Consider the following 18,515-nt stretch of genomic DNA (forward strand, 5'->3'; position numbering starts at 1 on the left):
ATAGAGTCTAGACAACATTACCCTATGACATATAGAGTCTAGACAACATTACCCTATGACATATAGAGTCTAGACAACATTACTCTATGACATATAGCGTCTAGATAACATTACCTTCAGGTCACACCCTATGACATATAGAGTCTAGACAACATTACTCTATGACATATAGAGTCTAGATAACATTACCTTCAGGTCACACCCTATGACATATAGAGTCTAGACAACATTACCCTATGACATATAGAGTCTAGATAACATTACTCTATGACATATAGAGTCTAGATAACATTACCTTCAGGTCCCACTCTATGACATATAGAGTCTAGACAACATTACCCTATGACATATAGAGTCTAGACAACATTACCCTATGACATATAGAGTCTAGACAACATTACCTTCAGGTCACACCCTATGACATATAGAGTCTAGACAACATTACCTTCAGGTCAAACCCTATGACATATAGAGTCTAGACAACATTACCTCCAGGTCAAACCCTATGACATATAGAGTCTAGACAACATTACCTTCAGGTCACACCCTATGACATATAGAGTCTAGACAACATTACCCTATGACATATAGAGTCTAGACAACATTACCCTATGACATATAGAGTCTAGACAATATTACCCTATGACATATAGAGTCTAGACAACATTACCCTATGCCATATAGAGTCTAGACAACATTACCTTCAGGTCCCACCCTATGACATATAGAGTCTAGACAACATTACCTTATGACATATAGAGTCTAGACAACATTACCTTCAGGTCACACCCTATGACATATAGAGTCTAGACAACATTACCTTCAGGTCACACCCTATGACATATAGAGTCTAGACCACATTACCCTATGACATATAGAGTCTAGACAACATTACCTTCAGGTCACAACCTATGACATGTAGAGTCTAGACAACATTACCTTCAGGTCACAACCTATGACATATAGAGTCTAGACAACATTACCTTCAGTTCACACCCTATGACATATAGAGTCTAGACAACATTACCTTATGACATATGGAGTCTAGACAACATTACCTTCAGGTCACACTCTATGACATATAGAGTCTAGACAACATTACCTTATGACATATAGAGTCTAGACAACATTACCCTATGACATATAGAGTCTAGACAGCATTACCTTCAGGCCACAACCTATGCCATATAGAGTCTAGACAACATTACCCTATGACATATAGAGTCTAGACAACATTACCCTATGACATATAGAGTATAGACAACATTACCTTCAGGTCACACCCTATGACATATAGAGTCTAGTCAACATTACATTCAGGCCACAACCTATGACATATAGAGTCTAGACAACATTACCTTATGACATATAGAGTCTAGACAACATTACCCTATGCCATATAGAGTCTAGACAACATTACCCTATGACATATAGAGTCTAGACAGCATTACCTTCAGGTCACACCCTATGACATATAGAGTCTAGACAACATTACCCTATGACATATAGAGTCTAGACAACATTACCCTATGACATATAGAGTCTAGACAACATTACCTTCAGGTCACAACCTATGACATATAGATTCTAGACAACATTACCTTATGCCATATCGAGTCCAGGCAACATTACCCTATGCCATATAGAGTCTAGAGAACATTACCCTATGACATATAGAGTCTAGACAACATTACTTTCAGGTCACAACCTATAACATATAGAGTCCAGGCAACATTACCCTATGACATATAGAGTCCAGACAACATTACCTTCAGGTCACACCCTATGACATATAGAGTCTCGACAACATTACCTTCAGGTCACACCCTATGACATATAGAGTCTAGACAACATTACCTTCAGGTCAAACCCTATGACATATAGAGTCTAGACACCATTACCCTATGACATATAGAGTCTAGACAACATTACCCTATGCCATATAGAGTCTAGACAACATTACCTGCAGGTCAAACCCTATCACATATAGAGTCTAGACAACATTACCTTCAGGTCACACCCTATGACATATAGAGTCTAGACAACATTACCTCCAGGTCAAACCCTATGACATATAGAGTCTAGACAACATTACCTTCAGGTCACACCCTATGACATATAGAGTATAGACAACATTACCCTATGACATATAGAGTCTAGACAACATTACCCTATGACATATAGAGTCTAGACAACATTACCCTATGCCATATAGAGTCTAGACAACATTACCTTCAGGTCCCACCCTATGACATATAGAGTCTAGACAACATTACCTTATGACATATAGAGTCTAGACAACATTACCTTCAGGTCACACCCTATGCCATATAGAGTCTAGACAACATTACCTTCAGGTCACACCCTATGACATATAGAGTCTAGACCACATTACCCTATGGCATATAGAGTCTAGACAACATTACCTTCAGGTCACAACCTATGACATGTAGAGTCTAGACAACATTACCTTCAGGTCACAACCTATGACATATAGAGTCTAGACAACATTACCTTCAGGTCACACCCTATGACATATAGAGTCTAGACAACATTACCTTATGACATATGGAGTCTAGACAACATTACCTTCAGGTCACACTCTATGACATATAGAGTCTAGACAACATTACCTTATGACATATAGAGTCTAGACAACAGTACCCTATGACATATAGAGTCTAGACAACATTACCTTCAGGCCACAACCTATGACATATAGAGTCTAGACAACATTACCCTATGACATATAGAGTCTAGACAACATTACCCTATGACATATAGAGTCTAGACAACATTACCTTCAGGTCACACCCTATGACATATAGAGTCTAGTCAACATTACCTTCAGGCCACAACCTATGACATATAGAGTCTAGACAACATTACCTTATGACATATAGAGTCTAGACAACATTACCCTATGCCATATAGAGTCTAGACAACATTACCCTATGACATATAGAGTCTAGACAACATTACCTTCAGGTCACACCCTATGACATATAGAGTCTAGACAACATTACCCTATGACATATAGAGTCTAGACAACATTACCCTATGACATATAGAGTCTAGACAACATTACCTTCAGGTCACAACCTATGACATATAGATTCTAGACAACATTACCTTACGACATATCGAGTCCAGGCAACATTACCCTATGCCATATAGAGTCTAGACAACATTACCCTATGACATATAGAGTCTAGACAACATTACCGGCAGGTCACACCCTATAACATATAGTCTAGACAACATTACCTTCAGGTTCCCCTATGACATATAGAGTCTAGTCAACATTACCTTCAGGCCACAACCTATGACATATAGAGTCTAGACAACATTACCTTATGACATATAGACTCTAGACAACATTACCATATGCCATATAGAGTCTAGACAATATTACCCTATGACATATAGAGTCTAGACAACATTACCTTCAGGTCACACCCTATGACATATAGAGTCTAGACAACATTACCCTATGACATATAGAGTCTAGACAACATTACCCTATGACATATAGAGTCTAGACAACATTACCTTCAGGTCACAACCTATGACATATAGATTCTAGACAACATTACCTTACGACATATCGAGTCCAGGCAACATTACCCTATGCCATATAGAGTCTAGACAACATTACCCTATGACATATAGAGTCTAGACAACATTACCGGCAGGTCACACCCTATAACATATAGTCTAGACAACATTACCTTCAGGTTCCCCTATGACATATAGAGTCTAGTCAACATTACCTTCAGGCCACAACCTATGACATATAGAGTCTAGACAACATTACCTTATGACATATAGAGTCTAGAGAACATTACCCTATGCCATATAGAGTCTAGACAACATTACCCTATGACATATAGAGTCTAGACAACATTACCCTATGACATATAGAGTCTAGACAACATTACCTGCAGGTCAAACCCTATCACATATAGAGTCTAGACAACATTACCTTCAGGTCACACCCTATGACATATAGAGTCTAGACAACATTACCTCCAGGTCAAACCCTATGACATATAGAGTCTAGACAACATTACCTTCAGGTCACACCCTATGACATATAGAGTATAGACAACATTACCCTATGACATATAGAGTCTAGACAACATTACCCTATGACATATAGAGTCTAGACAACATTACCCTATGCCATATAGAGTCTATACAACATTACCTTCAGGTCCCACCCTATGACATATAGAGTCTAGACAACATTACCTTATGACATATAGAGTCTAGACAACATTACCTTCAGGTCACACCCTATGCCATATAGAGTCTAGTCAACATTACCTTCAGGTCACACCCTATGACATATAGAGTCTAGACCACATTACCCTATGGCATATAGAGTCTAGACAACATTACCTTCAGGTCACAACCTATGACATGTAGAGTCTAGACAACATTACCTTCAGGTCACAACCTATGACATATAGAGTCTAGACAACATTACCTTCAGGTCACACCCTATGACATATAGAGTCTAGACAACATTACCTTATGACATATGGAGTCTAGACAACATTACCTTCAGGTCACACTCTATGACATATAGAGTCTAGACAACATTACCTTATGACATATAGAGTCTAGACAACATTACCCTATGACATATAGAGTCTAGACAACATTACCTTCAGGCCACAACCTATGACATATAGAGTCTAGACAACATTACCCTATGACATATAGAGTCTAGACAACATTACCCTATGACATATAGAGTCTAGACAACATTACCTTCAGGTCACACCCTATGACATATAGAGTCTAGTCAACATTACCTTCAGGCCACAACCTATGACATATAGAGTCTAGACAACATTACCTTATGACATATAGAGTCTAGACAACATTACCCTATGCCATATAGAGTCTAGACAACATTACCCTATGACATATAGAGTCTAGACAACATTACCTTCAGGTCACACCCTATGACATATAGAGTCTAGACAACATTACCCTATGACATATAGAGTCTAGACAACATTACCCTATGACATATAGAGTCTAGACAACATTACCTTCAGGTCACAACCTATGACATATAGATTCTAGACAACATTACCTTACGACATATCGAGTCCAGGCAACATTACCCTATGCCATATAGAGTCTAGACAACATTACCCTATGACATATAGAGTCTAGACAACATTACCGGCAGGTCACACCCTATAACATATAGTCTAGACAACATTACCTTCAGGTTCCCCTATGACATATAGAGTCTAGTCAACATTACCTTCAGGCCACAACCTATGACATATAGAGTCTAGACAACATTACCTTATGACATATAGACTCTAGACAACATTACCCTATGCCATATAGAGTCTAGACAATATTACCCTATGACATATAGAGTCTAGACAACATTACCTTCAGGTCACACCCTATGACATATAGAGTCTAGACAACATTACCCTATGACATATAGAGTCTAGACAACATTACCCTATGACATATAGAGTCTAGACAACATTACCTTCAGGTCACAACCTATGACATATAGATTCTAGACAACATTACCTTACGACATATCGAGTCCAGGCAACATTACCCTATGCCATATAGAGTCTAGACAACATTACCCTATGACATATAGAGTCTAGACAACATTACCGGCAGGTCACACCCTATAACATATAGTCTAGACAACATTACCTTCAGGTTCCCCTATGACATATAGAGTCTAGTCAACATTACCTTCAGGCCACAACCTATGACATATAGAGTCTAGACAACATTACCTTATGACATATAGAGTCTAGACAACATTACCCTATGCCATATAGAGTCTAGACAACATTACCCTATGACATATAGAGTCTAGACAACATTACCTTCAGGTCACACCCTATGACATATAGAGTCTAGACAACATTACCCTATGACATATAGAGTCTAGACAACATTACCCTATGACATATAGAGTCTAGACAACATTACCTTCAGGTCACAACCTATGACATATAGATTCTAGACAACATTACCTTACGACATATCGAGTCCAGGCAACATTACCCTATGCCATATAGAGTCTAGACAACATTACCTTCAGGTCACAACCTATGCCATATAGAGTCTAGACAACATTACCCTATGACATATAGAGTCTAGACAACATTACCTTCAGGTCACAACCTATGCCATATAGAGTCTAGACAACATTACCCTATGACATATAGAGTCTAGACAACATTACCGGCAGGTCACACCCTATAACATATAGTCTAGACAACATTACCTTCAGGTTCCCCTATGACATATAGACTCTAGACAACATTACCTTATGACATATAGAGTCTAGACAACTTCAGGTATTTTAACAAACCTAACACATTGGTAAATCTAAGTGCAGGCAGTAGTGCTATAGGTTCATTGGTGTGTCAGAAATATTTCTGCTATTTTCACTATCACAATTATCGGCGCACTTGCTGGCGTTGGTGCAAACGGGCTTGGTTTGAATGAATAAACAAGTTGTGGGTGTCTCGAGGCTTGGCCCCTCACTGAAATGCAATGGTTCATTGGATCAGTGTAAAACTTTACACATCCACTGCTGCCATCTAGTGGCCAAAATCTAAATTGCGCCTGTGCTGGAATAATACATTATGGCCTTTCTCTTATATTTCAAAGAGGATGGTACAAAAAAATACAAAAAAACTGTTGTTTTTTTCTTTGTAATATCTTTTACCAGATCTAATGTGTTATATTTTCCTACATTCATTTCACATTTCCACAAACTTCAAAGTGTTTCCTTTCAAACGGTATCAATAATATGCATATCCTTGCTTCAGGTCCTGAGCTACAGGAAGTTAGATTTGAGTATGTAATTTTAGGCGAATTTTTTTTAAACGGCACGGATCCTTAATTAAGAGGTTTTTAACCCGAGCCGAAAATAGTTATCCTAGAGTCTAGACAGCGCCTTACCTTCAAGTCCTGCTCCAGGGCTCTCAGTAGCTCTCCGTCTACCTCTCCGGTCTGAGCAAACCTCATCCTCTTCCTCTCCGCCTTCCTCAGACGGTACTGGAGAATTCGGCAGTTCTTATTGGCTCGCTCCAGCTCGCGACGCATGTCCTGCAGCTGGCAGGCGTCCTCTTCATAGAACGTGTCTCTCATCTCGTCCATCTCCGCTCTCATCTCCTCTATCTCCGTCTAATGGGAACGAATGAGAGAGAGAAAGATGGAGAGGGACACAGCAATTAGAGGCATTAATAAAAACATTATAGATGCAACAGCAAAGGTGTCATGCCCATAGGGGCACAGAGGCACAGGGGTACAGGGGCATAGGGGCACAGGGGTACAAGGGCATAGGGGCATAGGGGCACAGGGGCACAGGGGCACAGGGGTACAAGGGCATAGGGGCATAGGGGCACAGGGGCACAGGGGCACAGGGGCATAGGGGCACAGGGGCATAGGGGCACAGGGGCACAGGGGCACAGAGGCATAGGGGCACAGAGGCATAGGGGCACAGAGGCACAGGGGCATAGGGGCACAGGGGCACAGGGGCATAGGGGCACAGGGGCATAGGGGCACAGGGGCATAGGGGCACAGAGGCATAGGGGCACAGAGGCATAGGGGCACAGAGGCACAGGGGCACAGGGGCATAGGGGCACAGGGGCATAGGGGCACAGGGGCATAGGGGCATAGGGGCACAGGGGCACAGGGGCACAGGGGTACAGGGGCACAGGGGCACAGGGGCATAGGGGCATAGGGGCACAGGGGCATAGGGGCACAGGGGCACAGGGGCACAGGGGCACAGGGGCATAGGGGCATAGGGGCACAGGGGCATAGGGGCACATGGGCACAGGGGCACGTGCCCCTCAGATTTAAATTATATATTTAAGTATATTAAAAAAATGATACATATTTTTTGTTCGTTGTTTCTCTGTAATAATACTTGCAACTTTTATGAAGCAATTTTATGAAGTTGTCTTTAGCTAGCCCAGATAGGTTGCCAATCTCCCAACCTCATAACTAGCTACCAAGGAGCCATTTTCAGGCTATCAAGTTAGAGTAGCTAGCTTGTCTAACTATCTTAGCTGGCATGCCTGCTGGCAAGGTTGGTCGACTTTAGAAAATCAGGCAATAACTAAATGTACTGAATAAGACTCATATTCCTTTCAATCTTTCTACCAAGATTTGAGCAGAGATGCAGAAAATCATATTTAGTTTCTTTGAAAATAGAACCACCAGTCAGGAGGATACAGACATCTCAAAATGCTTAGATATGCAGAACAAAATACATATTTTGGACATGTAATTACGCATAATGATTATGGCTCTAGATTGCCGGAAAAAGCTGTTTCCTTTTTTTTTTTTTATGCAAATTTCTCCAAATTATGGACAGGGGCATAGCCCCTCTCTGGAACCCCCCCCCCCCCCCACAACCAGCCATCCTCATTTACTTTCTGTATAAAGCATAGGCTGCTAAAACATGCTGTTATTTAAACCCATACAGACGTGACAGTGGTAGACATATAGACATACCTTTAGCTCATCATTTTCATCCTCTAGTTTCTCTATCTCCTCCTGAAATAGCTGGTCGGGCTCAGGTACCGGCTCGGGCTCGTTAACGATGGCCTCAGGGGAGAGATCCTCTGGTTCCGCCGTTTCTGTGACCGGCTCCGGGGGAGACGGTGTCTTCGTCTTCATCTTTCCTCCTCCTCCTCCTTTCTTTAAGCTTTTATTCAGGTGAAACTGGATCAGCTCAGACTGCAAACATCCCTCTCTCCAGAAGCCAGGGCCGCAGCCCACACTGCTCTTGCCGGAGCTCTTTTTGTTGCCGGTAGCTGTGCTGCTAGCCTCGCCTTCTCCTCCCCCTCTTCTCGGGTTATTGTTCTTCAATTTAGGAGATTTGGATGAACAAGGCTGATCAGAAACAACCCGTGTTGTATCCCCCTTTAAACACGATATATCAGTACAACGCGAGTCTTCAGACTGACTACTGCGCTCCTCTGCCGCTCCTCTGCCGCTCCCAGCCGCCGCCGCCGCCCTGGTCAACGTATGGATTTCAGCACCAGCGGATTGGACGCTTGCCGCGCCTTTGGAAGAAGAAGAAGAAGACAGTCTGTCTTTGCTGGTTGCCGTGGAGACCGGGGAGCTACCGCGGCCGCCTCTCCCTCCTCCGCACTGCTTTGACGTGATGCTCTTTGACGGAGTGCTGCTTTTCGGTGTCTCTTTAGATCCAATGTCTTTGCCGCCAGCCGGGGAGGAAGCGCGCTGTTGCTGCTGCTGCGGCTTTCTGTTGCTATTGTCTAGCTGGCTGCGGGAGTCGGCAGCGCCGCCCGAGGCAGGGTTCATGGTGTCATATAGAGAGGATGGACGTTCAGTTCAACAGCTTAGTTTACATCCACATCACATCACCCAGACAGTCCCTCGCTGCGCTGTCTTTCGTCTGGCTGAAAAATAATCCAGTGAACACGTCGTTATTTTAAGTACAAATGCAAAAAGAAAAAGAAGCCCGAGAAAGCCGAGGGGATTTGCTTTCATGCGTTTCTTGAAAGTAGACCCAAGTAGGCTAAACGAGAGGACATTCTATTTTGAGAGGTGTTTAAATATAGAGCATATCTGAAATGAATATTTATGTAAAGGACACCTTCATAACAACACTCTCTCTCTCTCTCTCTCTCATTCGTTTAAAGACAGGATTCTCCGGAGCCCTGACCTCTAGAAGTAAACATCGTCGAGACAAGGCTCGAGGATAAGTGTTTTGAATATCTGTCAGGCTCGTGGCAGTCATTCCACCACTGCCGTCCGACACGTTCGATGAGACTTCACTCAACCGGATGGAACGGATAAAACCGATGAGACATTAGTCAACCTGGTGGAACGGATAAACCCGCAAATAAAAGAACCGAGTGACAGAAAAAAGGGTCAATCTACACGATGCTCGCGCTGTAGTACACTCAATAGTTGAATACCGTCTGGAATTCGACGGTCATCCTCGTGTGTAGTCTAATTAGAGGTTAGTTTCCGACGGAAACCACAAACACTGGGATCTAACAATTATAAAGATTCAAACTGATTGACACAATTAAAAACCCTTTGTCCTCTCTAAGCACTAAATATATTGATGTTAATCCTACAAATAGAGTTATTCTTAACCAATGAAAACAATGAATATCATTTAAAGGGCATCTTACCAGCAGTATCCCGGCGACAGTGATGGGGAGGAGGAGAATTCCCCTCCTCTGAATCTCTGAGCGCACGGCCCAACCACCAATGAAACTGTTTCAATATACATTTACATTACGTCACCTCAGGGAGGGGCGCAAGAAAGAGACACACCGGAAGATGAAGTTGGAAGTGCTTAGTTGGCACCTGGCAGGACTCATGATTTACACAAATAATACATTCACTGAATGAGGACGTGAAGATTTATGGCACCATAATTTGTGATAATGCCTCTAAACTACCTTATTGGTTTAAAGATTGTCAGAGAGAGAGAGAGAGAGAGAGAGAGAGAATCATACCAGAGGCTTTGATGGTGGATACACAGGGGGTATCCCTCCTTGAATACGTGGTTCCTGTCTACAACCAGTTGTATGGTTTGTTAAACTTTGAAATCAATGGTTTTGGTTTGGTGTACATTTAAGCATAATTCTGTTGCCATGCAATTGGAAGGAGGCATTTTCTATCACTCTGCCTCTGTGTTTCAAAACAAGCTGAGTACCAAAGACACCCAGCCAACATTGTCACTTTCCAATAACTCCTGGCTTGTCACTCTCTCCTCTCTCTGTCTCTGTCTCTGTCTCTGTCTCTCTCTCTCTCTCTCTCTCTCTCTCTCTCTCTCTCTCTTTTGCTCTCTCTCTCTCGCTCTCTCTTGCTATCTCTTTTGCTCTCTCTCGTAGCCTCAAGCTGTGCTGTGAAACTGTTTCACAGGAGCCTGGAGACCGTCAGAGCTGAGTTAAGAGAGAGAGAGGGGGGTACTTTTTGAACAGAGCTACGGGACAGAGACAGTCAAACGCTCTCACCCTCCTCACACTAACTGGGTTATCTCTCACCCTCCTCAAACTAACTGGGGTTATCTCTCACCCTCCTCACACTAACTGGGTTATCTCCCACCCTCCTCACACTAACTGGAGTATCTCTCACCCTCCTCACACTACCTGGGTTATCTCCCACCCTCCTCGCACTAACTGGGGTTATCTCCCACCCTCCTCACACTAACTGGGTTATCTCTCACCCTCCTCACACTACCTGGGTTATCTCTCACCCTCCTCACACTACCTGGGTTATCTCTCACCCTCCTCACACTAAATGGGGTTATCTCTCACCCTCCTCACACTAAATGGGGTTATCTCTCACCCTCCTCACACTAACTGGGTTATCTCCCACCCTCCTCACACTAAATGGGGTTATCTCCCACCCTCCTCACACTAACTGGGGTTATCTCCCACCCTCCTCACACTAACTAGGGTGTGTAGTCTCCAGAGAGTAGTCTCTATAGTAGTATGCACACAGGTACAATACATGTCACGGGAAACCAATATAGACCCCCTCTCACACTTGTAGCCTCTTGTTTAGTTAATAACATAAATTCCAAGCAGAATGTTTTGGTAATGTGCCTAAGAGAGCCAGAGTTAAAGAGTATCTCGGCTGTGATAGTTTATCACCACAGCCTGCAGACTGGTTTATATTATTTATTTACTGGTGGCGCTGAAGCTAATTCCTCATTGTAAATCACTATCTAATTGTCAAAGATGTGAAGCTAATTATTTGGCTTTGTCCTGTGGTGATGGTCTGTTCCTTTTTTAAAGAACCACAGATGTGTTGGGGTTTAAACTCCCCACTACCCCCACCTCTAGGGCTACCCCCCCAACCCCCCTCCACCCCAAATCTCCTCTAGTCCTCTCCACCTAACCCTGCTCTCCTCCCCATCCTCCCCACCTCTCCACCCATCTTCTCCTCTTCCTCTCCCCCCAACCTCCTCCCCCACCTCTCCCCCCTCCTCCTCTCCTCCCCCACCTCTCCCCCTCCTCCTCTCCTCCCTCCACCTCTCCCCCCTCCTCCTCTCCCCCTCTTCCTCTCCTCTCCCCCCTCCTCCTCTCCTCCTCCACCTCTCCCCCTCTCCTCCCTCCACCTCTCCACCCATCTTCCCCTCTTCCTCTCCTCTCCTCCCTCCACCTCTCCCCCCTCCTCCTCTCCCCCTCTTCCTCTCCTCTCCCCCCTCCTCCTCTCCTCCTCCACCTCTCCCCCTCCTCCTCTCCTCCTTCCACCTCTCCACCCATCTTCCCCTCTTCCTCTCCCCACAACCTCTCCCCCCTCCTCCTCTCACTCCCCCATCTCTCCACCCCCATACCCTCCCTGCCAACTGTGAGGTCCTTACTATGACAGATGTCTACATCCCTGCAGGGCCCAGTCTCCCTCAAATGAAATCCACTCAACATTAAATTAACCCTTGAACATCTCTTCTGTCTCTTCCTGTAATCCAATCATTAAATTAACCCTTGAACATCTCTTCTGTAACTTCCTGTAATCCAATCATTAAATTAACCCTTGAACATCTCTTCTGTAACTTCCTGTAATCCACTCAACATTAAATTAACCCTTGAACATCTCTTCTGTAACTTCCTGTAATCCAATCATTAAATTAACCCTTGAACATCTCTTCTGTAACTTCCTGTAATCCAATCATTAAATGAACCCTTGAACATCTCTTCTGTAACTTCCTGTAATCCACTCATTAAATTAACCCTTGAACATCTCTTCTGTAACTTCCTGTAATCCAATCATTAAATTAACCCTTGAACATCTCTTCTGTAACTTCCTGTAATCCACTCATTAAATTAACCCTTGAACATCTCTTCTGTAACTTCCTGTAATCCACACATCATTAAATTAACCCTTGAACATCTCTTCTGTAACTTCCTGTAATCCACACATCATTAAATTAACCCTTGAACATCTCTTCTGTAACTTCCTGTAATCCAATCATTAAATTAACCCTTGAACATCTCTTCTGTAACTTCCTGTAATCCACACATCATTAAATTAACCCTTGAACATCTCTTCTGTAACTTCCTGTAATCCAATCAAACCTGTACAGCCTCTATAGTCTGCATCCTCAAATTGTGAAAAGTTGATAACATGTTATCCATTGTCCAGTTATTATTACATTTTTCATGTCTTATCAATAAAACATACAAAACTGTATAAACCTGAAAATTAGATGAGATCTAGCCTGGAAACTCCTGTAGTAGATCCTGTAACTCCAGTCTGATCCTGAGGGATCCTGTATCTCTAGTCTGATCCTGTAACTCCAGTCTGATCCTGTAACTCCAGTCTGATCCTGAGGGATCCTGTAACTCTAGTCTGATCCTGTAACTCTAGTCTGATTCTGAGGGATCCTGTAACTCTAGTATGATCCTGAGGGATCCTGTAACTCTAGTCTGATCCTGTAACTCTAGTCTGATTCTGAGGGATCCTGTAACTCTAGTATGATCCTGAGGGATCCTGTAACTCTAGTCTGATTCTGAGGTATCCTGTAACTCTAGTCTGATCCTGAGGGATCCTGTAACTCTAGTCTGATCCTGAGGGATCCTGTAACTCTAGTCTGATCCTGAGGTATCCTGTAACTCTAGTCTGATCCTGAGGATCCTGAGGTATCCTGTAACTCTAGTCTGATCCTGAGGATCCTGAGGTATCCTGTAACTCTAGTCTGATCCTGAGGTATCCTGTAACTCCAGTCTGATCCTGTAACTCTAGTCTGATCCTGTAACTCTAGTCTGATCCTGTAACTCTAGTCTGATTCTGAGGGATCCTGTAACTCTAGTCTGATCCTGAGGTATCCTGTAACTCTAGTCTGATACTGAGGTATCCTGTAACTCTAGTCTGATCCTGTAACTCTAGTCTGATCCTGAGGGATCCTGTAACTCCAGTCTGATACTGAGGTATCCTGTAACTCTAGTCTGATCCTGTAACTCTAGTCTGATCCTGAGGGATCCTGTAACTCCAGTCTGATCCTGAGGTATCCTGTAACTAGTCTGATCCTGAGGTATCCTGTAACTCCAGTCTGATCCTGAGGTATCCTGTAACTCTAGTCTGATCCTGTAACTCTAGTCTGATCCTGAGGTATCCTGTAACTCCAGTCTGATACTGAGGTATCCTGTAACTCTAGTCTGATCCTGTAACTCTAGTCTGATCCTGAGGGATCCTGTAACTCCAGTCTGATCCTGAGGTATCCTGTAACTCTAGTCTGATCCTGTAACTCTAGTCTGATCCTGAGGGATCCTGTAACTCCAGTCTGATCCTGAGGTATCCTGTAACTCTAGTCTGATCCTGAGGGATCCTGTAACTCCAGTCTGATACTGAGGTATCCTGTAACTCCAGTCTGATCCTGAGGGATCCTGTAACTCCAGTCTGATACTGAGGTATCCTGTAACTCTAGTCTGATCCTGTAACTCTAGTCTGATCCTGAGGGATCCTGTAACTCCAGTCTGATCCTGAGGTATCCTGTAACTCTAGTCTGATCCTGTAACTCTAGTCTGATCCTGAGGGATCCTGTAACTCCAGTCTGATACTGAGGTATCCTGTAACTCTAGTCTGATCCTGTAACTCCAGTCTGATACTGTAACTCCAGTCTGATACTGTAACTCCAGTCTGATCCTGTAACTCCAGTCTGATACTGTAACTCCAGTCTGATACTGAGGTATCCTGTAACTCCAGTCTGATCCTGTAACTCTAGTCTGATACTGTAACTCCAGTCTGATACTGAGGTATCCTGTAACTCCAGTCTGATCCTGTAACTCTAGTCTGATACTGTAACTCCAGTCTGATACTGTAACTCCAGTCTGATACTGAGGTATCCTGTAACTCCAGTCTGATCCTGTAACTCTAGTCTGATCCTGAGGGATCCTGTAACTCCAGTCTGATACTGAGGTATCCTGTAACTCCAGTCTGATCCTGAGGGATCCTGTAACTCCAGTCTGATACTGAGGTATCCTGTAACTCTAGTCTGATCCTGTAACTCTAGTCTGATCCTGAGGGATCCTGTAACTCCAGTCTGATTCTGAGGGATCCTGTAACTCTAGTCTGATCCTGTAACTCCAGTCTGATCCTGAGGGATCCTGTAACTCTAGTCTGATCCTGAGGTATCCTGTAACTCCAGTCTGATCCTGAGGGATCCTGTAACTCTAGTCTGATCCTGAGGGATCCTGTAACTCCAGTCTGATACTGAGGTATCCTGTAACTCTAGTCTGATCCTGAGGGATCCTGTAACTCTAGTCTGATCTTGAGGGATCCTGTATCTCTAGTCTGGTCCTGAGGTATCCTGTAACTCTAGTCTGATCCTGAGGTATCCTGTAACTCCAGTCTGATCCTGAGGGATCCTGTAACTCTAGTCTGATCCTGAGGGATCCTGTAACTCTAGTCTGATCCTGTAACTCTAGTCTGATCCTGAGGTATCCTGTAACTCTAGTCTGATCCTGAGGGATCCTGTAACTCTAGTCTGATCTTGAGGGATCCTGTATCTCTAGTCTGGTCCTGAGGTATCCTGTAACTCTAGTCTGATCCTGAGGTATCCTGTAACTCCAGTCTGATCCTGAGGTATCCTGTAACTCTGGTCTGATCCTGAGGGATCCTGTAACTCTAGTCTGATCCTGAGGTATCCTGTAACTCTGGTCTGATCCTGAGGTATCCTGTAACTCTGGTCTGATCCTGAGGGATCCTGTAACTCTAGTCTGATCCTGAGGTATCCTGTAACTCTGGTCTGATCCTGAGGTATCCTGTAACTCTGGTCTGATCCTGAGGGATCCTGTAACTCCAGTCTGATCCTGAGGGATCCTGTAACTCTGGTCTGATCCTGAGGTATCCTGTAACTCTGGTCTGATCCTGAGGGATCCTGTAACTCCAGTCTGATCCTGAAGTATCCTGTAACTCTAGTCTGATCCTGAGGTATCCTGTAACTCTAGTCTGATCCTGAGGTATCCTGTAACTCTAGTCTGATCCTGAGGGATCCTGTAACTCCAGTCTGATACTGAGGTATCCTGTAACTCTAGTCTGATCCTGTAACTCTAGTCTGATCCTGAGGGATCCTGTAACTCCAGTCTGATCCTGAGGTATCCTGTAACTCTAGTCTGATCCTGTAACTCTAGTCTGATCCTGAGGGATCCTGTAACTCCAGTCTGATCCTGAGGTATCCTGTAACTCTAGTCTGATCCTGAGGGATCCTGTAACTCCAGTCTGATACTGAGGTATCCTGTAACTCCAGTCTGATCCTGAGGGATCCTGTAACTCCAGTCTGATACTGAGGTATCCTGTAACTCTAGTCTGATCCTGTAACTCTAGTCTGATCCTGAGGGACCCTGTAACTCCAGTCTGATCCTGAGGTATCCTGTAACTCTAGTCTGATCCTGTAACTCTAGTCTGATCCTGAGGGATCCTGTAACTCCAGTCTGATACTGAGGTATCCTGTAACTCTAGTCTGATCCTGTAACTCCAGTCTGATACTGTAACTCCAGTCTGATACTGTAACTCCAGTCTGATCCTGTAACTCCAGTCTGATACTGTAACTCCAGTCTGATACTGAGGTATCCTGTAACTCCAATCTGATCCTGTAACTCTAGTCTGATACTGTAACTCCAGTCTGATACTGAGGTATCCTGTAACTCCAGTCTGATCCTGTAACTCTAGTCTGATCCTGAGGTATCCTGTAACTCTAGTCTGATCCTGTAACTCTAGTCTGATCCTGAGGGATCCTGTAACTCTAGTCTGATCCTGAGGTATCCTGTAACTCCAGTCTGATCCTGTAACTCTAGTCTGATCCTGAGGGATCCTGTAACTCCAGTCTGATACTGAGGTATCCTGTAACTCCAGTCTGATCCTGAGGGATCCTGTAACTCCAGTCTGATACTGAGGTATCCTGTAACTCTAGTCTGATCCTGTAACTCTAGTCTGATCCTGAGGGATCCTGTAACTCCAGTCTGATTCTGAGGGATCCTGTAACTCTAGTCTGATCCTGTAACTCCAGTCTGATCCTGAGGGATCCTGTAACTCTAGTCTGATCCTGTAATTCTAGTCTGATCCTGAGGTATCCTGTAACTCTAGTCTGATCTTGAGGTATCCTGTAACTCCAGTCTGATCCTGAGGGATCCTGTAACTCTAGTCTGATCCTGAGGGATCCTGTAACTCCAGTCTGATACTGAGGTATCCTGTAACTCTAGTCTGATCCTGAGGGATCCTGTAACTCTAGTCTGATCTTGAGGGATCCTGTAACTCTAGTCTGATCCTGAGGTATCCTGTAACTCCAGTCTGATACTGAGGGATCCTGTAACTCCAGTCTGATCCTGTAACTCTAGTCTGATCCTGTAACTCTGGTCTGATCCTGAGGTATCCTGTAACTCTGGTCTGATCCTGAGGTATTGTGTAACTGTAGTCTGAAGGACAGCTGTATCAGCATGGGAGGACATCACAGGGAGAGACAAGCACGCACGCACACACGCAAACACACACACACACACACACACACAGAGAGAGAGAGAGAGAGAGACAGGCACGCACGCACACACACACACACACACACACACACAGAGAGAGAAAGAGAGAGAGGCAGGGGCAGACTTATTGATTTTTGGAGGCCCCAGGCAGAGGCCAGTCTAAGGGCCCCCCTATAATGGGTTTTACAGTAAAGACGTACCGTAAAACTTCAATTAATTGCCCAGGAGTTTTTAAATCACTGAACACAACAGGCACTTATTAGAGACAGGCGTCTATTAACTATGCTCATTTAAGTAATTCATTGTTTAATTCCAGCATTCACTTCCAGTATTAATATATTTCTTAATTTCCTGCACTAATGTGTTATCGTTTACACACTGTGTCACATTTCTTTTGACTTAGTATGCCTCTATTTAGATTTCTTTTAAACTTTTCGTTGACATAACAACTCCTCTTTGACTGTGCATTTACGACAGTTCTTACTTTCGCCACTAGAGGGCGATCGGCCGATTTCTAGGGGTCTGTACTCCCGAAGTTGTTGACGGTTTTCGTGCTTGCCAGTTAGCTAGCAGTTCTCAGCTGTCAGCATCCAATGGCTAGCAGTTCTTAGCTGTTAGCAGCCAATGGCTAGCAGTTCTCAGCTGTTAGCAGCCAATGGCTAGCAGTTATCTGCTGTTTGCAGCCAATGGCTAGCCAGTTAGCTAGCAGTTCTCAGCTGTCAGCATCCAATGGCTAGCAGTTCTTAGCTGTTAGCAGCCAATGGCTAGCAGTTCTCAGCTGTTAGCAGCCAATGGCTAGCAGTTATCTGCTGTTTGCAGCCAATGGCTAGCCATTCTCAGCTGTTGGCAGCCAATGGATAGCAGTTATCAGCTGTTAGCAGCCAATGGATAGCAGTTCTCAGCTGTTAGCAGCCAATGGCTAGCCATTCTCAGCTGTTGGCAGCCAATGGCTAGCAGTTATCAGCTGTTAGCAGCCAATGGATAGCAGTTCTCAGCTGTTGGCAGCCAATGGATGGCAGTTATCTGCTGTTA

General features: G+C 43.9%; 1 protein-coding gene across 2 annotated transcripts in view; it reads right to left on the reverse strand.

Moving 5' to 3' along the window:
* LOC139572808 (microtubule cross-linking factor 3-like) overlaps window positions 1-10,355 on the reverse strand; it is a 29,321-nt gene extending 18,966 nt beyond the window's left edge. The window contains exons 1-3 of one of the 2 annotated variants that reach the window (XM_071395590.1): window positions 10,191-10,355; window positions 8,536-9,446; window positions 6,976-7,200 (exon numbers count right to left, since the gene is read on the reverse strand). In XM_071395590.1, coding sequence (XP_071251691.1) covers window positions 6,976-7,200; window positions 8,536-9,348 — 1,038 coding nt within the window. In that variant the 5' untranslated portion in view covers window positions 9,349-9,446; window positions 10,191-10,355. The remainder of the gene's footprint in view (window positions 1-6,975; window positions 7,201-8,535; window positions 9,447-10,190) is intronic. The other variant, XM_071395587.1, reaches the window with a different exon arrangement.
* Between the last annotated feature and the right edge of the window lie 8,160 nt (window positions 10,356-18,515).

Source organism: Salvelinus alpinus, chromosome 4 (genome assembly GCF_045679555.1).
Source record: "Salvelinus alpinus chromosome 4, SLU_Salpinus.1, whole genome shotgun sequence".
Lineage (NCBI taxonomy): Eukaryota > Metazoa > Chordata > Actinopteri > Salmoniformes > Salmonidae > Salvelinus > Salvelinus alpinus.